Here is a 26,760-nt window from a genome sequence, read left to right as displayed (position 1 = left end):
AACGGATAAAGCTGACTTACCAGAATATTGTCTTTAAACCATTCAACTTCAGGAGATGGATTGCCAGTGATTTCGCATGTAAACACGACATTTTGACCTTCATTGGCATTTTGAGACTTTGGTTGGTAAACAAATGATGGTGCATTGGAAGCATCCTTGCTTAATGTCAAGTCAAACAGGCATTTGATTATTCCTTGGTCTGTTCTTCCCTCACAGGTCAGGATCCCATGATCTTTGCTGCTGACCTTTTTGATGGTTAAAGTTTGATCATTACCAGATACTCCATATCTGTAGTCTTCAGAGTTTTTTAATTCATATCCATTGAGCACCCATTTTACTTGAGATGCTCCCAACAAACTAGCCTTCAGAGTGACTTTCTCGCCTTCACTAAAACTAACACTACTATCTAAAGATTTAATTTCTGTATGAAGAGTTTTGGTTCCTTCAGTGACCAAGTCAGTCTTAGTAACCTCCTCTTGAACTACAGATTTTGATACCTGGAGAGATTTTGTAGATTCTCTTGCAACAGTAACTTGGGAGAAAATATTTTTGAATGTTTGACCAACAAACTGCAGGCTGGTTTTGGAGACTCCTCCTTCTCCAGTTATCTCACAAATGTATTCACCCTGGTCAGCTTCAGAAATACTGTAAATAGTGAGTTCATAGGTTCCATCAGAAGAATAATGGAAGCTGAAATGTCCATCTTCCCTCAGCTTCTTACCATCCTTGTACCATGACACTTCTCTTCCATTGAGTAATGTACTCTGAACCACACATGCCAGCTTAGCTTTGTCACCACTAGCTACAGCCTTCAGGTTCTGAGCTATTTTGGGGGGTGAAACAGCTGGTAACTGCATCTTATCTGCTGGTGATTTGGTTGCCGATTTGGTTTTTGGTGTTGTTGGCTCTGGAGACTTTACTCTTTTTGGTGATTTTATTGAATCGTGAGATTTTTTGTGTGGTTCTGGAGATTTTACTCGGGCTGGTGATGTAACACTTTTCTCAGCTGCTTTTGATCGTTTAATTGTCAGTGTAAAGTGTGCTTCTTGCTTTCCTTCAGAGTTTTCCACGATTACTGTATAGTTGCCCTCATCAGACAACTTGACAGAAGTGATTTCAAAGGTAGAGCTGTACTTTGTTGATGTTATGTGGTGACGTGTAGAGGACACTATAGCCTTTCCAGCAAGCTGCCATGTAACTGTTGGAGTTGGTTCACCATCAAAGTCACATGAAAACCTGACACTCTCACCTTCAGATACTGTCACAGACTGTGGCTTAGTGAGTATTTTGGCAGGCTCTGAACTCTTAAATTTCCTGTGCACAACTCTTTCTTCCAGTGCTTTTGCTTCAGATGCAGTGACTCTCTTTTCTTCAGATGCATAAGCCTCGTAAGATTCCGAAGATTCTCTTAATGAAGTTACTTGTGATTTAACTTCTCTTCTTGAAGAACTTGCCTCAAATTCAGATGTTTTCTTAAATGAAGCAAATGCATAATCTTCTGATTTAAGCAACTCTGGGAAAGCAGACTTAGGCACAATATCATCTTTCCTTTTTGGTGTATAGGTGGAAAAATCATCTCCTGTGACATCTAGTGTGGCATAGTCAGAGGCCTCACCTTTGTAGTTTGTACATATGGCACGGTATGTTCCACAGTCTTCAGAATGGCAGTTAATGATTTCCAGAGTCAAAACTCCACTCACATTACTAATGTGATATTTGTTGCTTTCCTGAATTTCCACACTATTATGATACCATTTAATATCACCTGTAGGCTTTGATTGCACATTGAGAATAAATCTTGTGTTCTGACCAATTGGTACACGATGAGAACGCATTCTCAACGTTATACGGGGAGCATGGTCCAATGTGAAGGGCTGTTGAGTTAAAACTTCATACTTTCTTTCTGAAGACTTTTGTGTTTTGAGAGCAGCTTTCATTGATTCATACCTTGACATAATATCAAATCTTGCAGTTCTTTCAAAACGTGAAAGTGATCTATCACTAGAAACAGGGCTGGGAGATCGAGGCCTTGTTCTCTCAGGTGTGGGAGATCTTCTTCTCTCTGGTTCAGCTGGTTTAGAACGAGGTCTTATTAGTTCAGATACAGGGCGCATAAGCTCAATATAAGTTGGAGAGAGTGATCTTCTCCTTCCAAGCAATCTTGTTACTTCAGGAGATGCTTGACGTATTTGTCTGCTGACTCTCCTGGAAGAAACTTCTTCCTGAGCTTCTTCAACATCAGTAATTTGTGTTATTTCTCTTTCTCTTCTTGATAACAATCTGCTTTTTTCTTCCTTCTCCATGTATTCAAGGTCTCTCGTATACTGAGAAAGCCTCTGGGTTGTGCTGTATGGACGAAGTAATTCTTCCTCCTCTCTCTCTTCAATTATTCTTTGTTTTTGTTTGGGTGGCTTGTATATAGCTCTCTCATAACGTTCTCTAAGATCTGCATAGCTTGTTGTGACCTCCTCTTTAGTTGGGATATGGTAAGTGGAATACCTGGATTCTGCTTCAGTTCTCTTCTCTCTGCAAACATGAGTTTCCGGTGTGGTATAACGAAGGGTTGACAGCTCAAATCTTGGAGGACTACGACTTGGGGGAGAGGCAGAATAGCCGAGTACCAATTCTTCTTCTAGTCGTAATCTTTCCTCTTCAACTCTTTTCATAGCCAAATAGTCATCAACTGAGAGAAGTAATTCATCATCAGATACATCTCCAAGAGAGCGTCGGCGTGGCCGGTAATAAAGTTCATAATCAGGTGATGGTGTACGACGACGAGCAGGTCTTACAGTTTCCAGGTCATCCTGTGACACTTTAGGTATACGCCATTTAGGTTTGTATTGATCAGAAATGCGTGGTAGTGGCATTACATAGAATTGCTCCCACCTTGAGAGACGAATACGTTTTGGACGTTTTTGAACTATGCGCTCAAGAGGTTCTGGCATTTCAAACTGGTCCCTCAATCTCTTGTACCATTTCATATCAGACATTGGTACAAACTTTTTAATAGACTGATCTTCTTCAAGTGCAGTTGCACCACGTACACGTGGTTGTGGAATCTCATATGGCATGCGGATTACTTTTACTTCTTTCTTCTTTTCCTCTTTTGTAATCTCATATTCTCCTTTTACAGTTTTGGTGCTCACTGCTGGTCTGTACAGAATTGCAGCCTCCCTTAGGGCTTGTTGTGCAACTGGTGTCAGTGGGACAGAATCAGTTCCTGCAAGGATTTCTGCCATTCTCAGGGTTTTGTCAATCTGCCTCTGTACATGTACTTTACGTTCTTCTTCAGAAGAGTACTCATGCTTGACATATCGCATACGCTCAACCTTTAGGTATGCTTGGCAGCTTGTTGATCCTGCACTATTGGTAGCAGTTATTCTGTAGTAACCCGAGTCTTCTGGCAAAGTGTCTCTAATGAAGAGAGCAAAATAATCAAGACCCTCATGAATAATTTCAATGTTGGTGCCTAGTGCCAAGGCCTGACCGTCTTTCTCCCATTTCAGTGTTGGTTTTGGAGTTCCTGATACTCTAATTTCAAAGCGGACAGACTGACCTTCTTGGCATTCAGCATTTGCAAGCAAACGCTTAAACATTGGTCGTAAGGTATTGTCTGCTGCTGCTGGGTGAGGAATAACTGTGAGCTTAGCTTTGCAACTGTCATCACCATATCTGTTCTTTGCCACAACAGTATACTCTGCATCATCATCTGTTGTCAGTTTGTGAATGATAAGCTGGTACAAACCTTTGTCAGATTCAAAAGTGTATTTCTTTTCATCTTCACCAGGTTTGATTTTTTGACCTGACTTGAGCCATGTCACCTGTGGATCAGGATGGACTGTAATTGTGACACCAAATCTGATATCTTCACCAATATAAGCTGTGCGGTTGAATAAAGGCAAGGTAAACTCTGGTGGTCTTTCCAAAAGTCTCATGGTATCAACTCTGCGTTTTACCTTCTTCACTGTCCTGCATCTGTAATATTCAGATTGTTCTCTGACACCTATTACAAACAATTCACCATAAGAACTGTCCTCTCCGTAGTCATTGACTACTTTGCATCTGTAGGTGCCATCATCTGATTTTCTGATGTCTTTGACATAGATTTCTGCAAGACCTTCATTGTTGTATGTGATTTCATACTTGTCACTATTTTCTAATTGACGGATGCCAAAGTACCAAGTAACTTGTGTAGACTGATCATAATTTTCAATCTTGCAAGAAAATTTGGCATATCCTCCTTCTTCTCCAATAGCATGTGTAATCTGTCCAGAAATTGGTCCTATTTCAATTGATGCGACCTTGACCTTAGCAACTGTTGTTGCTCTCTGGGATCTTATGGCACCACCGCAAGAGATGCGAGCTACAGAAACCACAAAGTTCCATTCCTTCTTAATCAAGCTTTGATAGTAACGCCTGTGTCTTAATGTCTTAATCACTTTTGTACTTTGCTTTTCTGTCTTCTGTTTAAGCCATGAGTGCTCAAGGGCTTCTGTGGCAGTCATGCGACTCTTTCTTTCTTTTACCAGAAGTCTGTCAATGAAATCCAAAGCCTCCAAGCTAACATCTTTAAAAGCTTCATCCTCAAAGTTGTATTCCGCATTGGTGATGTTCTCAATTATCTGCTGGTTTGTTTCAGCGGCAAATGGATTAAGACCACTCAGAAGTATATACACAAGAGAACCAAGAGACCACATGTCAGTTGCTGTACTGACCAAATCATGTTGGTGAACTTCAGGTGCGTAATATTCAGGGGCAGTAAACTGAATTCGGAAACTGTCTCCAGGAATTAACTGCCGGGCTTGACCAAACTCAGTAATTTTAATTCTTGAGCTGCGTCTTGTTGTGTATAAGATGTTTTCTGGTCTTATATCAAAGTGTCCAATGCTGTTCGAATGAAGGAATTCAAGAGCGTCACTTATTTGACGTACATAAGAAATGATCTCTCTTTCACAGAGGTCAAAGCCTGCTGCACCAATTCTTTCAAAAATGTCAACACCAGAGATAAATTCAAATATCATTACCAGTTCCTCAAGGCTTTCAAATGATTCATACAGGTACAAAATATTTGTGTGTCGAGCAACATTGAGAACAGAAATTTCTTTTTTCACTGAAACCTGGTCAGTACCTTTAACCTTTACAAACTTGGCAAGGAATGTTTTCTTGGAAGAATTGTGAATGCAACGGTGAACAATTCCAAATTGCCCATGTCCAAGCTCTTCAGCAATGGAAAATCTTTCATGAAGCACTTTTGTGGAAGAGTGTTCTGCTTTTGTTTTAGAAATTTCAATTTCAGACACTTCATCATCATAGTTCAACATTCTTGATTTATCTTCTTTAGTTAACACTGGATCTGTTATTTCAGATGGTTTACTCTGTCCAAACTTATTTTCAGCTATTATTCTGAATTGATATCTTGTTTTTCCAAATAAGTTAACAACCGTGTATCTGGTTTCACGAGATTGGCCAACACGTATCCATCTTTCTGCTGTTGTTGCACATTTTTCAATTATGTAGTTTATGATCTTACTGCCGCCATCAGTAGCTGGGGTATTCCAAGTGAGGTTAACAGAGTCTCTTGAAACGTCACTGACTTTGAGACCTCTTGGTGGATCAGGAACATCTGCAACATCCAGTTCTACTGTCTTTTGGTCAATGCCAAATCTGTTCTTTGCACAAACTACATAGAAGCCTGCGTCTTTCCTGTCAACTCCATTAGAGAACACAAGTGATGTGAATGAACGTGTTACAATGACTTGATACTGTCCATTGTTGTCAATAAGATCCTGTCCTTTCTGCCATGTAATCACTGGGTCTGGTTTACCAGAGAATGGAATTTTAATACTGACAACTTCACCTCTGAGGGCATGCACAGCACCCATTCCTTCCAGATTTTTAGGCAGATGGATTTTAGCTGGAACTAAAGGAAATAACAAGAACATTGGTTAGTTTGGCTGAAGGAATGCATTTATTTCTATAAGTTTTCATTTTAAATTGGTATGCTATGCTTACCTTCCACATCCAAGGAAGCTGTAGCAGAAATAGACCCTCCTTGGTTAGTGGCTCTGACTTGGTAGACTGTGGAATCATCCGCAAAGACATTTGTAATGACAAGCTGATAGTATCCTCCCTTGAATTCTTGCAGTTTAATCTTCTCTCCATCTGGTTGGATCTCTTTACCTTGCTTGAACCATTTCACAACTGGCTTGGGATGACCAACAATCTTGCACACAAAGGTAGCAGTGCTTCTGTACTTCACATTAAGGTTTCTCAGTTCTTCCTTAAACTGAGGAGCACGAATAGGTACATCAGATTTAGGTACAATAGGATCAGAGGTATCACTCCATTCACTTTCTCCTCCAAGGTTTTCACATTTGATGCGGAACTCATATTCAAGATCTTCAATAAGACCCATGACAGAATAAACTGTCTCACGAATGTCCTCTGTTGTTACAGAGATCCATTTGTTCTGCTTCTTCTCACGTTTCTCAAGGTAGTAATTTGTTATCTTGGCTCCGCCATCACTAGCTGGTGGCCTCCATGACACCACACAGGAATCTTTTGTGACAGCTGTAACCACCGGTTTTGCTGGTTGTCCTGGTTTTTCTGTAAAAAAAAGTAATCATTTAGTGTCAGTGTTCATTTTTTTTCTGGCAATTAACTGAACATAGTAACTTTCATTTAGTGGTGCTTACCAAATGGACTCTTGATTACAACAATAGATGGAATCTCCAATGGGTCACTGACACCATACAAGTTCTGTGCTGATACTCGGAAGTAATAGCCAGCATTTTCATTAAGGTTAACAATTCTGCAGGTGGTACCAGAAATAGCAGAAGACACTAGATGCCATTCTTCACCTTCCTTAGCTTCCCTGCGTTCAACAACATAGTTAGTCACCATTGATCCACCATCATCTTCTGGTGGTTTCCAGCTGATTACGACAGAATTCTTCAGCAAAGCATCAACAACAAGTGGGCCTGTGGGCTTGTCTGGTTTATCTGTAGACATGAAAATAATACAGTTGTGAGTAATATACCTGGCATGAACAAGTAGCTTTTTACAAGCAAATATTCACAAATAACTTTTTATGAGCAGATATTTACCTTGTATTTCTACATTTAGTATAGTGTCAACAGTTCCAAATGTGTTGCCCAGCTGTACCTTGTATTTGCCAGCATTGCTCTTGTGTTGCACATTCTTAATAACAAGGTGTGTATAATGTTCTGTATTCTCAATGGTGATATTTTCAGAAGATTTCAAAGGCTTCTTTCCATAATACCAAGTAATGGCGGGTACTGGACGTCCAATGTAAGCTACATGGAGGCGAAGAGTTGTACCTACACCAGCATAGTATTTCTCCTTCAGAGGGAATCCAGGATGGAACTGAGGAACAGCTTCCAAAAGAAGTTTACCACTGGTTTCAATTTCTCCAGCATCGTTGACGGCCACACAAGTGTACAAGCCTTCATCTTCCTGTTCTTCTGTTAACACTGTAAGTGAGTGGTTACGTCCATCTGAAGACATTTTATATTTGCGGCTTTGTACCAGCTCTTTGCCAAAGCGGAACCATTTGATGTCAGGTAGTGGTCTTCCAACAATCTGGCAAGTTAGTTTTCCACTTTCACCCAGTTTGGTAGTGACCTCCTTTATTTCTTGTCTTAGACCTGGAGCTTCTCCAGCTGTGTAAAGATGATTGCAAAATATTTAAGCATACAGAACATATTAAACTACAAATTATGATGAAAACTTTTTTTTTTAAATTTGAAGTCAAACTCACAGGTAAGTTTAGTCTTCACTGTCATTGCTGTTCTGCGAGGTCTGCTGATACCAGTTTCATTTTCTGCAAAAACTCTAAATTCATATTCAGCAGCTTCCAATAAGCCACCCATAGTAAACTGCCGGTCTTTGATACGTTCTTTATTACATTTCTTCCAAGCACTGTCTCCAGACTGGCGGTATTCAACCCAGTATCCAAGTATCTCTTTTCCCCCATCACACTCTGGTTTTTCCCATTGTATTGTTATACTGTCCTTTGATACAGATGTTACTTCAATTTCACCTGGTTGGCTTGGTTTATCTGTGGAAAATTAGAAACTTTCAGCATTGTGGCAATGGCTTACATTGCTTTGTTTTAAAAATGTTACCAAGATGTCATTCTGCTTACCAAATGGATCCTTGCAAACCACTGAGTCAGAGGATGGACTTGGCTCACTCAAACCAATGTCATTTTGTGCAATAATACGGAACTGATATTCAGCATCAGGTACAAGTCCAGTGATGGTGTACATAGTTGTAGTAATATGTGTCTTATTATGTCTAACCCATTTATCTGTAGTTGTCTCTTTGCGGTCAATATAGTATCCTGTGACACGAGAACCACCATCATCTTTGGGACGAGACCAAGACAAGCTGACTGAGCTCTTTGTGGCATCGACAATTTCTGGTGCATTGTTTGGGGGCTCTGGTACATCTGCAATTCAAATGTTGCATAATTACAATATGTTCATACATGAATCAGTACACATTTCACAGAGTTTTTCATTACTGCATAAGACTCTGCTACTAAGAAAACTTCAGAGAACCTCAGAAAATACATTTCCTTCCCTTTGCCTGTTCGCAAAGAGGTGGCTGGTTTTTCACATTGTTTGAAACACTGTGCACTGACCTCATTCTTCCTGTGATATTCTTGCAATCTAATCAAGGCAGATCGCCGTTCTAACAGGGAAGAAATGGAGATCTTGTGTTCCTGCTAAGCAGGAACACCGATCTCTGTCTTCATCCAGTCAGAACATCCCCCACACAGTTAGTAAGCATCAAGTAGGAACACACTTAACCCTTTGATCGCCCCTGATGTTAACCCCTTCCCTGCTAGTGTCATTGGTACAGGAGAGTGCATATTTTTAGCACTGATCACTGTAATAATGTCACTGGCTCCCAAAAAAGCATCAAAAGTGTAATTTAGTGTCCGATTTGGCTGCCGCAATCCCGCTGAAAAATGCTTATTGCCACCATTATTAGTAAAATAAATAAATAAATAAATTAAAATGGCATAAAAATATCCCATAGTTTGTAGACGCAATAACTTTTGTGCAAACCAATCAACATACGGTTATTGGGATTTTTTTTTACCAAAAGTATGTAGCTGAATACATATTGGCCACATTTTTGAAGAAATTAGATTTTTTTTTTTATTGGATATGTTTTATAGCAGAAAGTAAAAAATATTGTTTGTTTTTTTCAAAATTGTCTGTCTTTTTTTGTTTATGGTGTAAAAAAACTACAGAGGTGATCAAATACCACCAAAAGAAAGCTCAATTTGTAGAAAAAAAATGTATGTAAATTTCAATTGGGTATATCGTCGCATGACCGCGCAACTGTCAGTTAAAGTAACGCCGTGCCATATCGCAAAAAATGGCCTGGTCATTAAAGGGGTAAAACCTTCCCGGGGCTGACGTGGTTAAAGAAAACTGTATTTTGAAGAAGTCTGCATTAACGTTGCTGTTAAGGTATAATGATGTTAACATTAATACTTACTCAAAGGTGTTTTCGGTACAGCAGGTTCCTCTGATTTCAGTGAACGACTAATGCCAAACTGGTTTTCACATGAAACTCGGAAATGATATTCAAAATTTTCCTTAAGTCCCTTGACCACCAATGACGTTCCTTTTACTCTTGAATCAATTGTATACCAAGCTGCTTTTGGCACTTCTCGTCTTTCAACAATGTACCCAAAGATATCAGAGCCACCGTCATCAGCAGGAGCTCTCCAGCTCACTCTTACAGAGCGTGCCTGTATGTCGTCATATTCCAGAGGACCTACTGGTGGGTCTGGGCTTCCAATAACTTTAACTTTAATATAAACCACCTTTTTGCCACATTTGTTTTCAAGCAATAGGTCATAAGATCCAGAGTCCTCTTTGACAGCATCCTTAATGACAAGTTCAGTGTGTGTATCAGAAGTAGCAATCATAGCTCTCTTGCTTACATCCCGACCCTCCTTGGTCCATTTGCAAACTGGGATAGGCTTGCCTTTTATTGGTATTGTTATCCTAATTGCACTGCCTTGTCTTACAACCAGACCTTCCTGGTACTTCTCATCCAGTTCGTAGTCAGGATATGCTAGAAATGGAAATACATTTTAATGCAAATTTTTTACTGGCTTATTAAGCAAATTATTAAAAATGATCATGCAGTTTAAATGTCTTACCAAGCATTTCAGTGATTTTTACAGTTCCTGGAACATCAGCTGGTTCCCCTGGTCCTCCAGCATTGCATGCAAGTACATGGAACCTGTATTCTGCTCCTTGTGGAAGGTGCGTAAGTGTGTATTCACATATCTTGGTTGGAGTAGTATTACATTTGGTCCATTCGTATTGGTCAACCTTTTGCATTTCAATCAAGTAGCCAGTGACCTTTGATCCTCCTTCTTCTTCTGGTGGACTCCATGCAAGAGAAACAGATGTTCTTGTAGTGTCAGTAACTCTTGGATTCTGAGGCTTGGCAGGAGGAGCTGTAAAACATAAGTAAAAGTTACCAAATCGTAAAAAGTATTCACAGGGTTGTTATGATATAAAATGAACATTGTTTAAACTAGGCTGTTTGCGATATTGATCTTTTCAACATAATGTGCGTGAAAAGATAAGCTGCATATTTACATTTTCCATTTCATTTACCTATTGGATCCATTGCAACTGCAGATTTAGATGGACGACTTGGCTTTCCAGCTCCTCTTGCATTTATAGCTGTAACACGATGTTCGTATTCCAAGCCTTCAATAAGTCCAGTAGATCTGTAGCGTGTCATTGTCACTGGTACTTTATTTGCACGCACCCAACGATCAGCTCTGACCTCTTTGCGTTCAATAATGTAACCAACAATCTGTGATCCTCCATCTTCATCTGGTGGATTCCAAGTAATAGTCATGCCATCACGGGACACATCAAACACTTGTGGAGTCTCAGATGGTCCAGGAATACCTGAAAAAAGCAGACATAGTTATACAAGACATAACAAGCCTAATTTACAAATGATTAATGACAAATATATACTATTGCATTTGTAACTTAAGGGCATGTTAGAAATTAGAACTGTTTCTGTTACTTACTTATTCTGCTCTTGCACTCTACAACTTCTGACTGCAAGAAGGAACCAATGCCAAAGCGATTGGTAGCTGCCACTCTAAATACGTATTCTGTGCCTTCAGTGAGTCTAGTAAATTTGAACATTGTTCTTGTAACAGACTCAGAAACAGGTAACCATCCTGGACGGTGAGCATCACGTTGTTCCACAACATAGCTACTGATTGTAGCACCACCATCCATCAGTGGTGGTTCCCAAGAAATAGAAACAGAAGTGGCATCAGTTTCATCAATGACAATTGGTCCAATGGGAGGCCCAGGCTTGTCTGTAGTGACATAAACAATAATTATATTTATTACTGTGATCAACTTAAAACAATCAAAAGGTACAAGTTAATGTTTCTTGATATATACTCACCAAGAATGATTACTTTAATTGTCTCTGTAACTGTACCAGTTGTGTTCTTAAGTTCAAGTGTATAATCTCCTGTGTCATTGATTGTCGTCTCTCTAATTGTTAGTTTAGCTACCTTATTTACAGTTTCAATCTTAACGCGGTCAACCTCTTTTATCCTGGAACCATCAAAAAACCATGCAACTGCTGGAGGTGGACGTCCATGTATAGGTATGGCAAGCTCAATTGGTCTGCCAGATGGTACATGCAGAGTCTTCTGAGGTATTCCAGCAAGATCAATGGATGGCAGGACTATAAGAAGACAAAAAAAGTAAGTCATTTTACGCAATTAAATGCATTCATATGATATAAAATGTGACTTCTTTCTACTGTACCTTTCTGATCTTGTACAGTCACTGCAGTTACTATCTCCCGTGGTTCAGATACACCCTTCTGGTTTTGTGCTCTCACTCTGAACAAATATTGTTCACCATCATTAAGTGATGTGATAGTATAATCAAGAACTGTTGGTTTCAGTGTTGCCACCTTCATCCATTTCTCTGTCCCAGCTCTGCAAGCTTCAATTACATAACCTGTTAGTCTGCTACCTCCATCATGGAGAGGCTTCTCCCATTTTAGAGCTACTGTGGATTTAGTAATGTCAACTACTTCAAGTTTCTGTGGCACCATTGGAACTTCGGACACTAAAACTGCATCAGATGTTTCACATGGTTCACCAATTCCATAAATGTTCTCTGGCAAAACTCTGAAGTAGTACATCAGGCCTTCTTGAAGTCCAGTGATTCTGTAAATGGTCTTATTACATTTTGTAGTAACGGTCTTGAAGGCTCTCATAGCAGCTTCACGCCTTTCAATGATGTAGTTGTTTACTGGGGCTCCACCATCCAAGGCAGGCACATCCCAAGTAATTGTGATAGAATCTCTTGAAACTTCTTTGACTTTCACTGCACCACATGGGCCAGGTGAATCTATGAAGTGAGTAAGCACAAGTTTAAATTTTCTAGAACTGTAAGACATTTACACATGACACAGCTAGTTAGAAAACATATTATTTGCTTGGATATGAACAAATTAGAATTTGTATCTTACCATAAACTTTGACAACAACTGTTGCAGATTTTTTGCCAGACTGGTTAACTGCCTCAATAACATATTTTCCAGCATCATATCGGTTTACTTTCTCAACCACAAGTAGAGTATAGCTGTCTGTAATATCAATCATGGCTCGGCTTGCTAGGTCAACACCTTCCTTTCTCCATGTGATAACGGGAGATGGCCTTCCAGAAACAGATACCATGAGACGCAATGAGCCACCTGCCCTGACTGTAACAATCTTCTTAAGGTCATCAGCAAGTTCCAGGTCAGGAATTTCTAACAAAAAATAAGACAGCAATAAATGAAGGTCACCACACTACTATGGTCACAAAGTTGATCATTTATAAATGTACACATACCTATTCTTTCAACTGGTTCAATTTCAGCAGATGATTCACTGACGTCACTTGTGCCATTTGCATTGGAAGCAGCAACTCTGAACTTGTACTTATGGCTTGTCTTTAGGCCTGTTAGTGTGAATTCTGGATTTCTAAGTAGGGCAGTTGTATGTGGTCTATACCACTGCTCAGTGCCTTCTTCTTGTACCTCAAGAACATAGCCTAAAATATCAGAACCTCCATCATACAAAGGCTTAGACCATGCCAAGCTGATGCTAGTTTTTGTGGTGTCCACGACTCTTGGAAAAGATGGGGCTGCTGGGACATCTGAAAAAAAGTGAAAAACAATAACAATTGTACCTAAGTAAAATTATGCCTTTATAACTATCAATGAACTGGTCTATAGAGGGCTGGTCTCGAACAGAGATATTTGCCTAAGTTAAATAACTTTTTGAGTATTAGCTCTTATCTGTAATTTTGGATAGAAATTAACATTCCTGGCAGGCTTTTATTCTTACTTCCTGAGGAGATTTGGCTCATATCCCCCCTGTTATCCGTGCAAAAAAAATGGGGCAAACTGTCATCAATTGGACAGGAGGGAACAGATAATGATAAGAAAAACTGAAAAGTTCCAACCCTTCCTCACTCTACTAAAATGTGTTTGTGCTTTTGCCATTGGAGAGATTTCTCATCATTCCCTATCCTCTAATAGTTGCAGTCATATTTAGTACCAGTGTCAAGCAGGCCTCCATCATATTTGTTAAGGTGAAATTTCAACTTCAAATTCTATATGTGTGTGTCATAGGCATGCGCACAGGATGTGTCAGGTGTGCCTGGGCACACCCTAATCACCCTGTGTGGTGCAGGTTCCCCCTGTTTAGATCCCTGCTATTTCACTAAAGGCTCGTAATTGGGCTCCTAAAAAAATTGTAAAAAAAATAAAGATAAAAACTATTGCCACTGCCCTACTGACACAAATCTCTACCCTACTGACACCCTCTGTTGCTCTGCTGTCAGTATATATACACATCCAGACACATAAATATGTTTAAGCTTTGTGGTACACACCTTAATGCAATAGGCTGTGCACACCTATGGTGTGTGTACAGTATGTGTATTAAAGGAAACTTATACTGAGGAAAATGCTAGTTGCCATGTTAATTTAATAACATCCAAACTGATCTGAGATAAGCATGCTGATCGTGTTTTCAGACTTCACCCTGACTTTGCCTGCTGCATGCTAGCATTTTCAAAAGGAGTACATCAATGACAGTGATTATATTTCTCTCTATACAGGTTTTTGTTCTACATCTTCTGGAATCACTAGCAAGTGTTTTTATTTTCCAGACTTGTGATAAAAATATTTTTGTAAAGAATGTATACATGAATATACAAATAAATGAAATCTTACATGAAGGATCTTTGCACAGGATGTATGGAGAGGAATCGCTAGGTTCACTGTTTCCAGCAGCATTTACTGCACTGACACGGAATTGGTATTCACTTCCTTCGAGTAAGTTAGTAACTTTCAGACGTGTGTCATAAATGGTATAATCTTTGTTGACTCTTGTCCATCTCACACTCTTTTTCTCTCGCTTATCAACGATGTATGTGCTGATTTCACTGCCACCATCTGATTCAGGTTTGAGCCACTGAATTATTATATGGTCCTTTCCAACACCAACAGCCTCTGGTGCACCAGGTGGTGATGGGATAGCTGTTTCAAAAAAAGAATATTAAAACATTTGTAAATTCTAATGTGGAAAAAAAAGCCATGTATGTATTTTTTTGCTTGTTCCTACTTACTGAATGAATTTCTTGCAATGATGGGTTCAGACTCCAGCGGGACGCCTGGTCCATATTTGTTTACTGCTCTCACACGGAATATATACTCGTTGTTCTTAATCAGTCTTGTCACATTGCATGAAAGTGTCTGGCATTCAGGTTCCACAATTACCCAGTTGAGTCGGCTAGTCTCACGTCTTTCCACAATGTAGTGGGTGGTCTCCGCACCGCCATCTTCTTGTGTTGGATTCCAAGCAAGTGTGCATTTTTCGTCTGTTACTCTACTGATAGTAATTTTTCCTGCACATGCACCTGGAGAGTCTAAACAAAAGAATATGAACAAATGTCAATAAAATTATTTTTATTATGGTGACTCAGATACATACTATGTTAGGCATTCTGTAAGCATACTTACCAAGTACTTTGACAAGAACAGAAACAGATTTTGTTCCACTTGCATTCTTAACTGTCAAAGTATATTTGCCAGTATCACTTCTGTCACAGAACTTAACAATTGCTAGAGCACGTTTGCTGGTGTATTGTAGGTTGATCTTCTCACAGAGCTCAAGTTCCTTATCTCCCTTTGACCAGAAGACCTTTGGTTCAGGTTTGCCACCAATAGATGCATCAAGTACAAGATCAGAGCCAGCTCTTACGGTAACAATATCTCCCTGAAGTTTGCTGTCAAGTTCAGCTTTGGGTGGTGCTAAAAGTAACATTTAAAATGATTGTTAATAGAATAGGGATATGTACTTAGACCATTGACAATGTTATATAATATAATATGTATACTTACAGTATTCATCTTTGCAAGTTACAGCACCTGTAGACTGTGATGGGGCACTTATCACACCAGAGGCATTCTTAGCAAGTACACGGAATTCATAAACCTCTCCTTCACTTAAAGCTGTGACAGTGAAGCTGTTTTCTGAAATTGTGGTATAATTGCACTTAAGCCAGCGACCATCTCCAGTTTCATTGAAAGGCTTGCGTTCTACAATATAGCCAACAACTTTGCTGCCACCATCATAAAGTGGAGCAGTCCAGCTCAGTGAAACCGAGGATCTTGTAACATCTGTCACTTCTGGTTTTCCAGGTGGATCTATAAATTAAATAAAAAATGTTTATACTGCAGAAGAACCAAATGATGGTGTGAAGAATGATGGCAACATGGAAAAATATGTAAAACAGTAACCCACTCATGTTTATCCTTCTTTATATTTTAAGAAGATCACCAAAATAATGAACTCCAAACCCAATATCCTAAAAGAGTAGTTATTTATATTATATTAAACACAAAATAAAGCCCATTGGTAATAAAAGCAAATGCATGATATGTTTTCTGTTAAGATCAATGTTCCACAAATTCAGCTTTATTCAATAAAAACTAAGCCCTAAGTAAATCTGCAATCTCATTACTGTAAACTTACCAACAGGATTTTGTGCCATTACAGGTCTTGAAGCTTCACTGGCTTTGCTAATACCAGCAGCATTCAGGGCATAGACTCTGAACTGGTACTCCAGACCTTCAACCAATGATGTGACTTTGTAGTTACATTCAAAGCATGGGATTTTGTTATCTTTTACCCATAGAATGGTATTGCGCTCTTTCTTTTCAATCCAGTACCCTGTAACTTTGCTTCCGCCATCATGGTATGGTTCTTCCCATTTAATGCCCATTGCATTGGCAGACACAGAGTATACTTCTGGTCTTGTTGGTGGACTTGGTGGTACTAATAAATGAGAAAAGAGTGATGTGTCATTACTCTGATATTCAAATAAACAGAAAAACTAAGACAATGTTACAGGTAAGTAGATTAAACATTTTCTTACCGAAAGGATGTTCAGCTACAATAGGAGTGGATTCAACAGGCTTGCTGACACCAAATCTGTTTTCTGCACTGACACGGAAAGTGTATTCCATGTATTTTGTGAGGTGGGTAACTTTAATCTGTGTGCGTTTTACACTGGAGTTAACAAGTTGCCATGCTGTTGTACCGGATTCCCGCTTTTCAACAATGTAATTTGTGATATCAGTTCCGCCATCATCTTCAGGTTCAGCCCAGGTCAGTACACATGACTCAGCAGATACAGACGATACCTCAATAGGACCTGTGGCAGCTCCTGGTCTACCAATCACGATTACTGTGACAGTGAATGTTTTAACACCAGCTGTATTTTCAAGTGTCAAATAGTATTTACCGGAGTCACCTCTCATGCTGTCTTTAACAGTCAAAGTGGTTCTGTCCTTTGTTGTCTTGATGGTTACCCTGTCTGTTTCCTTGAGTCTCATTTCTTCAAGTTTCCATGTTACCTTTGGTACTGGACGTCCACTAATTGGAATATCAATTGTGAAATTGCTTCCTGCTTTGCAGGTTATCAGCTGTCTGGTGATGCCACTAAGATCAGCTGTAGGCTCAATCTGAGGCTCCTTGATAATAACAGATGAGAAGGCTTCCCTAGACTCACTGTAACCAGCATCATTCTTTGCACGAACACGGAACTCGTATTCAGTATTTTCTGTGAGGTTATCAATGGTCAGAGTTAAATGTTTTGTTTGCCCTGCTTCAATCCAGTGGTCAGATCCCTTCTGTTTCATTTCAATCAGGTAGGAAGATATACGACTTCCACCATCATGTTCAGGTTTTAGCCAAGCCAGAGTTACTGAAGATTTGCTTGTATCTACAATGTCTAATCTCTTTGGTGGTGCTGGTTCTTCAGTGGCTACAATAGGCTCTGGTGTTTCATAATGCACACCAACACCATATTCATTTTCAGCAGAAACTCGGAAATAGTATGGCTGACCTTCCAAAAGATCTGAAACCTTAATAATCTGTCTAGAGCATTTCTCACTAACTACTTGCCAGCTGCGTCGGCTAGCTTCTCTTCTTTCCACTACATAATGGTGGATACGTGCACCTCCATCAGTGAGTGGAGCATCCCACAGTAATGTAATAGATCCTCTTGTGACATCTTTGAATGTAATAGGGCCTGGTGGACCAGGAGAATCCAGCACTTTAACAGTAAATGTAATAGACTTGCTTCCACTGTTATTTTCCACAGTGAAAGTGTATTTTCCTGCATCATATCTGTTACAGTCTTCCACTGTCAAGGTGCTAAATGAGTCTGTAGTTTGAATATCAGCTCTCACACTAAGGTCAGAGTCTGGTTTTGTCCAGATTGCAGTTGGTGTAGGTCTTCCTTTAAAAGCAATGAAGAGACGGATGCTTGCACCAGCCCTAACAATATGGGTCTGCTTAAAGTTGGCATCAATATCAATTTCTGGGGATGTCAATCTATCTGAAGTTAGTACTGTAGCAGGTACTTCACAGCTGTCTCCTTTTCCTGCTCCATTGACTGCAGAGACTCTGAATTTGTAATTTTCACCAGCCTCAAGGTCAACAACTGTGTATTTTGTGGCAACCACAGCCTCGGCATTGACTTTATGCCATTCACCAAGATCAGCCTTGCACATTTCAATGATGTAACCAATGATCTCCATGCCACCATCATATGCAGGTTTGGTCCATTCCAAGCTTACGGATGTCTTTGTGGTATCGCTTACTTTAACAATGCTGGGTGCGCTAGGTGGATTCACAGGCTCTTTGCATTTAATTAACCTAGACACTCCACTTGGCTCACTAACTCCTGCATTATTTTCAGCTATTGCACGGAATTCATATTCATTTCCTTCAACCAGGCCGGTTACTCTGTATCTGGTCTCAGTGATGGGCTTCTTACTGGACACTTTAACCCAGCGCAGACTCTTTTTCTCTCTCCTTTCTAAGATATAATGCTTGATTTCATTGCCACCATCAGATTTTGGTCTTGCCCATGTTACAGTTATGCTGTCACCAGTGACATGAGTAGAATCTGGCACTCCAGGTGCATCAGGAACAGCTGTTGAAAAAGCAAGAAAGTGATGAATTATAATGGTCATGTATAATGATTCATCCAGAAATAAAATAATAACCTACTTACTGTATTGTATTTGTGCAATAACTGGATCTGAGTCAAGAGGTTTGCCAACACCAAACTTATTTGCTGCAGAAATGCGGAATTGGTATTCATTTCCTTTGATCAATTTTGTAACAGTGTATGAGCAGGCTTCACACTGGTCAGTAACTTGAGCCCAGGACAATCTGCTTGTCTCACGTTTTTCAATAACATAATGAGTTATTACAGCACAGCCATCATTGGCAGGTGGATCCCACCATAAGGTCAACTTTTCCCCACTGATGTTGCTGAATCTTATAGGTCCACCTACAGGTCCAGGTGTGTCTGTGTAAAAAGACATTCAGAAATATAATTAAAAGTTTTGAATTTTTTGGATTGTTTGATTTTAGATGTGTGTTAAAGCTGGTAACAGGCATCCTTGTACAGTATGTGGTAAATTACATGTTCATCTTGTAGACTATGGATTTTCATCTTACCTTGCACCCTTATTGTCATGTCTTCCTTCTTGGTTCCTGATGAATTCTTGGCCTCTACAGAGTATACACCGCGATGATCACGTGTTGCGTCTCTGACAAAGATTGTGCTGTATCCAATTGCAGTGTTTATTTCAACTCCAAGTTTCTTTTCAATCTCTTTTCCATCTTTTAACCAAACAACCTGAGGAACTGGACGTCCTTTAATCAAAGCTTTAGCTCGGATACTTTCTCCAGCCTTAACAGTAAGTCCTTCAAAATGCTCAGGACCAAACTCAATACTTGGAGCAACTGTGAAAAAAGAAAAATAATGTAACTTAGAAGATTGCTTTGAAAAACAAATCAAATATCATGGCAGACAACTGATAAGCTGAAAAAAAAAATCAAGCAGTTGACTTTTCTATAATTTACTTTGCTTTTTAAAACATATGTTAGATTGATTTGTTTAGAAAAATAAATATAACATTATATCTATTATGCTAGATATGTACTATTTGCTTATTTTGAGAGTCTTAAAGTGGAGGTCCACCCAAAAATGGAAATTCCGCTTTTTGGGAACTCCCCCCCCCCGGGTGTCACATTTGGCACCTTTCAGAGGGGAGGGGGATGCAGATACCTGTATAATACAGGTATTTGCACCCACTTCCGGGGAGAGACTCCCACGGGAGTCACTCCACTTCCCGTCCTCCCTGCTGCCTTCTGGGAAAAACACTGGTCCCAGGAGACAGCGGGGACCACTGGGAACACGCCGCACTACTCGTGCATGCGCAGTAGGAAACCGAGCAGTGAAGCCGCAAGGCTTCACTTCCTGATTCCCTCACCGAGGATGGCGGCGGGGGCAGCCGAGAGATGAGCGTTGGCTCATCTTCTGCTGCCGACATCGCAGACACCCTGGACAGGTAAGTGTCCATTTATTAAAAGTCAGCAGCTGCAGTATTTGTAGCTACTGGCTTTTAATATTATTTTTTTTCGCGGGACCTCCGCTTTAAAAGAACTGGTGATAAAAATTGTAAAATGCTTACTGCTTTCATCTCTAGTCATAATGTATCCAGAGGACTGTGAAGGTGGGCTGACTGTACCAACAGCATTTCTGGCGATGATTCTAAATTCAAACCGATCTCCTGGACTTAGTCCAGTCACTGTGTACTGGCATTCGGAAACATCTGTAAAGTTGCATCTAAGCCAGCGATCTTTGCCCTGGCGCTTCTCAATACTGTAGGCCACAATCTTGCTGCCTCCATCACGCAGTGGTGGAGTCCATTTGAGAGTAACTGTTTCTCTAGTGACATCAATATAGTCAGGTGTTCCAGGTGGATCTAAAAACACAAAAAGACAATTAGTTTTGCAAGTCATATTTTCCATCTATTGAACTATTATTCAAATGGTTAGCATTACTTACCAACAGGAGAGACAGCCAAAGTGAATTTGCTTGGCTCACTTACTGGGCTAAGGCCTGCAGTATTTTCTGCCAATACACGGAACTGGTAATCCAGACCTTCAATCAGTCCAGTAAACCTGTATTCCCTGTTAGATACAGGTGAAGTATTAACACGTTGCCAGAGTATGCTGTTTCTTTCTTTCTTTTCAACATGGAAGCCAGCAATTTCAGAGCCGCCATCATATACTGGAGCATCCCAGGTTATAGACATTCCATCGCTTGTAACGTTGTAAACAACTGGCTTTCCTGGGGGTCCTGGTGGTCTAAATTGATGTTTGGCAATAACATCAGGAGAGTTTAGTGGTGGGCTCACACCATATCTGTTTTCAGCACGCACTCTAAACTGGTACTCTGTTCCTTTAACAAGATTTGGAATCTTGAAAGTTGTCCTGGCAACACTGGAGCAAACCATTTTCCAGTTGGTCTGGGAAGTTTCACGCTTCTCAATGCTGTATGATGTAATTTCTCCTCCTCCATTATCATCTGGGACATCCCATGATATAATTACACTGTCAGCTCTTATCTCATCAAATCTTATAGGTCCCTTTGGTTTAGAAGGAGGACCAAGTGCTATTACTGTGATTACATATGACTTACGAGCGACGCCATTATCAAGGATTAAAGTGTACTTGCCACCATTTTCTTTCTTGACATTCTTGATGCTAAGACTAAGTTTAGCTTCAGTTTTCTTAAACCTGACTTGTTCACTTTCCTTAAGAGGAATATTGTCCTTCAACCAAGATATAGTTGGTCTAGGTTTACCCTTGTATGGTAGCTCAATATGTACATTGTGTCCAATGCGTACAGTGATTTGTCCTCCAAGTATTTCAGATATGTCAGCTTCAGGTGTAATAACATAATCTTTAACTGTTATAGGCCCAATAATAACACCATCGCTGAGGCCTTTCTCATTCTTAGCTGAAACTCTGAATTCCATAACTGAAAGCTCCTTCAGTTTAGTGACCTCAAACTCACATGCTTTGCTTGTTCCTGCATGTGACCAGTCTTTCTCATCCTTCAGTTTGCTTTCCACTACATATTCACTGATAAGGCTGCCACCATCATAATCTGGTTTGCTCCAAGCAAAAGTAACAGATGTTTTAGTGGAATCTCTCATTGTTAGATCTCTTATTGGTCCTGGAATTTCAGATGCTTTTACTGGCTCTGTTGTTTCACACGGTTCTCCTATACCATTCTCATTTTCTGCAAGAACTCTGAAGAAGTAGGCTGTTTTCTCTGACAAATTCGTTAACTTGAATGATGTATGAGAACATTTTGTTGTGACCGCTGCCCAGGCTCTCTTAGTGGCATCTCTCTTTTCTATTAAATAATTAGTGATTTCAGCTCCACCATTTATGAGTGGTGGTTCCCATACCAGTGTAGCTGTGCCGCGTGCAACATTCTTTATTTGTAGCTTTTGACACTCTGCTGGGGTGTCAAGGACCTTAACTGAAACAAATGTAGATTTAGGTTGTCCAACACCATTTTCTATTGTCAGAACATACTTGCCAGTGTCATGGCGTGTAACTTTAGGTATATCAACTAATGTTGAAGATTCTGTGTTCTGAATATTGTATCTTGGGTCATTGCCAATGTTTTTCTCTCCCTTTCTCCATGTCACAGTTGGAGTAGGTCTTCCTTTAAAGGGAATCATTAACTGAACATCTTCACCAGCCTTTGCCACAATAGAAGTTCTCAATGCAACGTCAAGATCAATCTCAGGCTCCTCTGTAAGCACAAGCAAATAAAACATTAGCAAAATAAAACATACATAACTGCATTACCAAAATCCACAACACTGAAGCATTGCATACCAAGTATGTCCTTTGCCTGGGTAGGTTCAGTCATCTCAATAGGCTCTCCTTTGCCTGCAGCATTTACAGCAGATACTCTAAAGTAGTAGTCAACACCAGGTTTAAGAAGAGAAACAACATATTCAGTAGTTCTGACTTCTCCTTTAGCACTAACGACAGTCCATTCTTCACTCTCTCCTTCCCTAACTTCCACAACATAGCTTGTGGTTGGGCTACCACCGTCATATACAGGCTTAGTCCAGCTAAGAGTGATTGATGATTTGGTACTATCCACAATCTTAAGTTTTGTTGCTTGTCCAGGTTTGTCTTAAGAAAAAAAGAAAACGTTTTACTTAGTAGTTAAGTATTTAGTGATAAATACAAAAAAGTTCATCAAAGATACTCATATGAATAATATTAATAATAATGCCTTACCAATAGGATCAACTGCTTTGTAGAAATCAGATGCATCTGAGAAGGCACCTTGGCCAGCTGCATTAATAGCACAAACACGGAACTGATATTCGCTGGCTTCTGTAAGTCCTGAGGCTTTCTGTCTGGTGTCACGGATGGATTCCTTAATTACTTTGAGCCATCTTAAGCTCTTCTTATCGCGTTTTTCAAGGTAATATCCATTTATGTCACTTCCCCCATCCACAGTAGGCCTGCTCCAGGTTACAGTCATAGTATTTTTGGTAATTGTGGCAACCTCAGGAATACTTGGAGGACCAGGTGTCACTAAAACATGAAACAGAATTATAAGTATCAACTCATATAATCATACAAAACTCACATTACATGAAGCCTAATTTGTTTTACATACCAAATGCATTTCTTGCTATTGTAGGTTCTGACTCCAGAGGATCACCAACTCCATATTTGTTCACCCCTCTAACACGGAAGATGTATTCATTTCCTTTAATTAGTTTGGTGACCGTTATCGAACATAATTCATGCTTTTCTGAGACTAATGACCACACTACTCTGCTTGTTTCACGCTTTTCTACAATGTAATGAGTTACTTTAGCTCCCCCGTCATCAGCAGGTGGCTCCCATGAGAAGGAAATCTTTTCAGCTGTCACTGTCTTGAACTGTATAAGTCCAGTAGGTGGGCCAGGTTTGTCTATATAGACAGAACAAAATCAGAAAGATCAAAAAAATAATTCAAGAGCACAGAAAACACTGAGAGAATGTTATAGAATAAAAAAACTTACCAAGCATTTGCACTCGGATACTAGCTGAAGCAGAACCCATGGCATTCTTTAGTTTAAGCTCATAAAGTCCAGTGTTGACACGAGAAGCATCCTTAATGAGGACTGATGAAAACTCACTGGTGTTTTCAATAGATATTTGAGCACTGGTTTGTATTTCTTTTCCATTCTTGAACCATTCAATAGCAGGCAATGGCTTGCCAGAAATGCCAAGTTTCAGTTTTACAGCGACTCCAGCCTTACATTTCACAACATCTGTGTATTCTGGTGGTACGTCTATTTGAGGTGCACCTATAAAACAATAATATATATACAGTATAATAACAGTGCAGTATATTGATCTGTATATCTATATATCAGACGTGATTATATGTACTATATATATTATATATACTGTTCCTTACAAGTATGTCTTAGCTCAACAATGAGATGGTGGTAAAAAATGATTCATAAATGCAGCATCTGAGTAATTCAGTCATAGAATCTGTAGAACTTTAAATTTCCTTACCGTATGTATCAACACAAGTGATGGGTCCTGCAACATCTGATGGGTTACTTATGGAACCAACTGCATTCTTGGCAAAGACACGGAATTCATACTGATTGCCTTGAGTCAATCCAGATACACTAAACTGTGTCTCAATAACATTGGTAAAGCTGGCCTTGGTCCAACGACCATTTGGCAGATCACGTTTTTCCACAATGTATCCAGTGATTTTGCTGCCACCATCGTATGCTGGTTTCTGCCATGCCAGGTTCACAGAAATTTTTGTAATATCAGTTACACGGACATTTCTAGGAGGCTCTGTAAAGGAAAGACAAGAGTTAAAAATCATATTTATTCTATAACATAAAGTAGGTAGCATGTTGCTATCTTTGTTTAAATGTTATGCTGTTATCATTTTGTCAGCCATTAAAATCAGCCATTGCTTGCTCTGTTAAAGCATATGTGATACAGCAGGCAATCTGTAAGTTAGTTAAATAGCACTTTAAATCAACTGATAACATTTATTGAATATTGCCCTACAAATACAAAAAAAAAAACATATGTTAATAACTCACCACAGGCATCAATTGCTAGTACAGGTTCCGATGGATGGCTGACTTTTCCAATTCCAGCAGCATTTACGGCATATACTCTAAATTCATAGATAAGTCCAGCACTGATATTGGTGATCTTGAAGTGACTTGTGCGAATTATTGTCTTATTAGCTTTCTGCCACAAGATGCTGTTCCTGTCTTTCATTTCCAAGTGATACCCAATAACGGTATTGCCTCCATTAGAGACTGGCTCATGCCAACCCACAGTAATGCTCTCTCTGGTAACATTGCTGACCCATGGAGTAGATGGTGGCCCAGGTATGGCTGAAAAAGGAAACATAGTGTAAGTAGTGTATAAGGTAAAACAAAAATTAGTATTTAGATACTACTATTTAGGTATTAATATAAACTTACTGTAAGGCAGCTTAACAGTTACACTCTCAGAATCAATATGGTCACTGATGCCAAAACGATTTTCAGCTTTGATACGGAATTGGTATTCTTCTCCTTTGGTCAGTTTCATGACCTTAGTGACATTTCTGGCCACTGTAGAGGAAACTTCAGACCAAGCAGCAGTGCTTGTTTCTCTCTTCAGGACAATGTAGTTAGTAACCTGGCTTCCACCATCATAGCGTGGAGGCTCCCACTGCAGTGTTACACTGTCTTCAGTGACATCACTAATGACCACAGGACCTACTGGTGGACCTGGTCTGTCTAATACAACAATCTTGAGTGTGGCCTTAGTGGTTCCACTGGAGTTGGATGCTGTTAATTCAAACGATCCAGCATCAGCAGCAACACTTTCTTTAAGGTTAACAATGATACTTTCAGCTGTTGTTTCAGTATTGAACCGTAAAGTGGATTTCACAAGAAGACCATCCCTGGATAGTGTCACTTTAGGAAGAGGTCTACCAGAAACTGGAATGTCAACTTTAAGATTAGAACCTGCTCTGACATATACAGTGTTACTTGGATATCCTCTCATGTCTATTTCGGGCGATTCTGAAAAATAAAAGCATGATACTTAGAATTAGACACATTTTAGTGACACATAAAATATAAATTATACCATGTACAGCTAAAGTATCTATATAATATAGAAAGATTAGGCATGATAAATAGTAACAAATGCTCTGTCTTTGTTTGTGGCAAAGTTGTATCTGTTTGGGTTGTAGCAGAATATAGTTACCTTGTGGCAACTTAAGCCCCATACACACTATTATATTTTTTGCAGATTGTTGTATTCAGATTTACCAAAACCATGAATTGCAAGGGCCTTGCCTGGTTCGACCTCATATTATATGGTTTTGGTAAATCTAAAGACAAAAATCTGCAGAAAATGTAATAGTGTGTATGGGACTTTAGTCTTAGTAAATACATAATGTAAAAGACTTGTTTTAGATAAGTGTACAGTATATTGAAGCTCTTATTCAATTGGTGGAATGTTAATTAGCCTAATAATGGAGCAGACAAAAGTCTCTGATAAAATGTGTAATACAAATATTTATATTATACAATTCACTAAGTGGTAATAGAAATGTGATATTTGATAGTCCCTGACTTGGGTTTGTTGAGAGGGGGGGATATTTTTTTATTCAGTTATTTATATTTTTATTATATATACTAGGAAATCAAGAATATGAATAAACAGAAACAAATATGCAGTTATGCATATTTATATTATATATACTGGAAAATCAAGACTATGAATAAACAGAAACAAATACTGATAATAAATACTCACCAAGCTTTTCCTTAACAGTTACAGGTAGAAGAAGCTCTTTAGGATCACTGAGACCAGCCTGGTTTTCTGCAAAAACTCTGAAGAAGTAGTCAACATTTTCTTTGAGGCCACGAATATCATGGTGAGTTGTCTTGACTACTGCACATTTGACCCATTTTTGTTGTCCTTTCTCTAGAGCTTCAACCAGATAACCCAGTATTTTGCTTCCTCCGTCATGTTCTGGTTTTGACCAAGCCAGTGACACACTGTCCTTTGTAACATTGGTTACTCCAAGTTTTTCTGGTGGACTGGGTCTCTCTGTTGAGCAAACACATAAAGGATGTTAGAATAGTATTTAACTAGTTTCCCTACCAAACATTGCTTTCAAATGACAGTAATCTAGTTTTAAT

The 26,760-nt window shown here is 39.4% G+C and overlaps 1 protein-coding gene across 1 annotated transcript in view; it reads right to left on the bottom strand.

Annotated features, from left to right (window-relative positions):
- Window positions 1-26,760, bottom strand: part of TTN (titin) — a 326,833-nt gene that overhangs the window by 9,431 nt on the left and 290,642 nt on the right. The window contains 32 exon segments of the mRNA XM_040358499.1: window positions 21-5,920; window positions 6,013-6,606; window positions 6,696-7,001; window positions 7,107-7,682; window positions 7,781-8,080; window positions 8,168-8,473; window positions 9,538-10,122; window positions 10,211-10,513; window positions 10,677-10,979; window positions 11,108-11,407; window positions 11,500-11,787; window positions 11,871-12,464; window positions 12,586-12,867; window positions 12,951-13,256; window positions 14,341-14,646; window positions 14,736-15,035; window positions 15,130-15,420; window positions 15,511-15,816; window positions 16,145-16,447; window positions 16,548-18,614; window positions 18,696-18,995; window positions 19,148-19,435; window positions 20,167-20,460; window positions 20,544-22,310; window positions 22,397-22,702; window positions 22,811-23,113; window positions 23,199-23,498; window positions 23,590-23,877; window positions 24,095-24,391; window positions 24,649-24,951; window positions 25,042-25,629; window positions 26,372-26,668. Coding sequence (XP_040214433.1) covers window positions 21-5,920; window positions 6,013-6,606; window positions 6,696-7,001; window positions 7,107-7,682; window positions 7,781-8,080; window positions 8,168-8,473; window positions 9,538-10,122; window positions 10,211-10,513; window positions 10,677-10,979; window positions 11,108-11,407; window positions 11,500-11,787; window positions 11,871-12,464; window positions 12,586-12,867; window positions 12,951-13,256; window positions 14,341-14,646; window positions 14,736-15,035; window positions 15,130-15,420; window positions 15,511-15,816; window positions 16,145-16,447; window positions 16,548-18,614; window positions 18,696-18,995; window positions 19,148-19,435; window positions 20,167-20,460; window positions 20,544-22,310; window positions 22,397-22,702; window positions 22,811-23,113; window positions 23,199-23,498; window positions 23,590-23,877; window positions 24,095-24,391; window positions 24,649-24,951; window positions 25,042-25,629; window positions 26,372-26,668 — 19,847 coding nt within the window.

The sequence above is a fragment of the Rana temporaria genome, chromosome 6 (assembly GCF_905171775.1).
Source record: "Rana temporaria chromosome 6, aRanTem1.1, whole genome shotgun sequence".
In the NCBI taxonomy this organism is placed as follows: domain Eukaryota; kingdom Metazoa; phylum Chordata; class Amphibia; order Anura; family Ranidae; genus Rana; species Rana temporaria.
The sequence above is the reverse complement of the archived record's forward strand: the minus strand, read 5'-3'. Positions and strand labels throughout refer to the sequence as shown.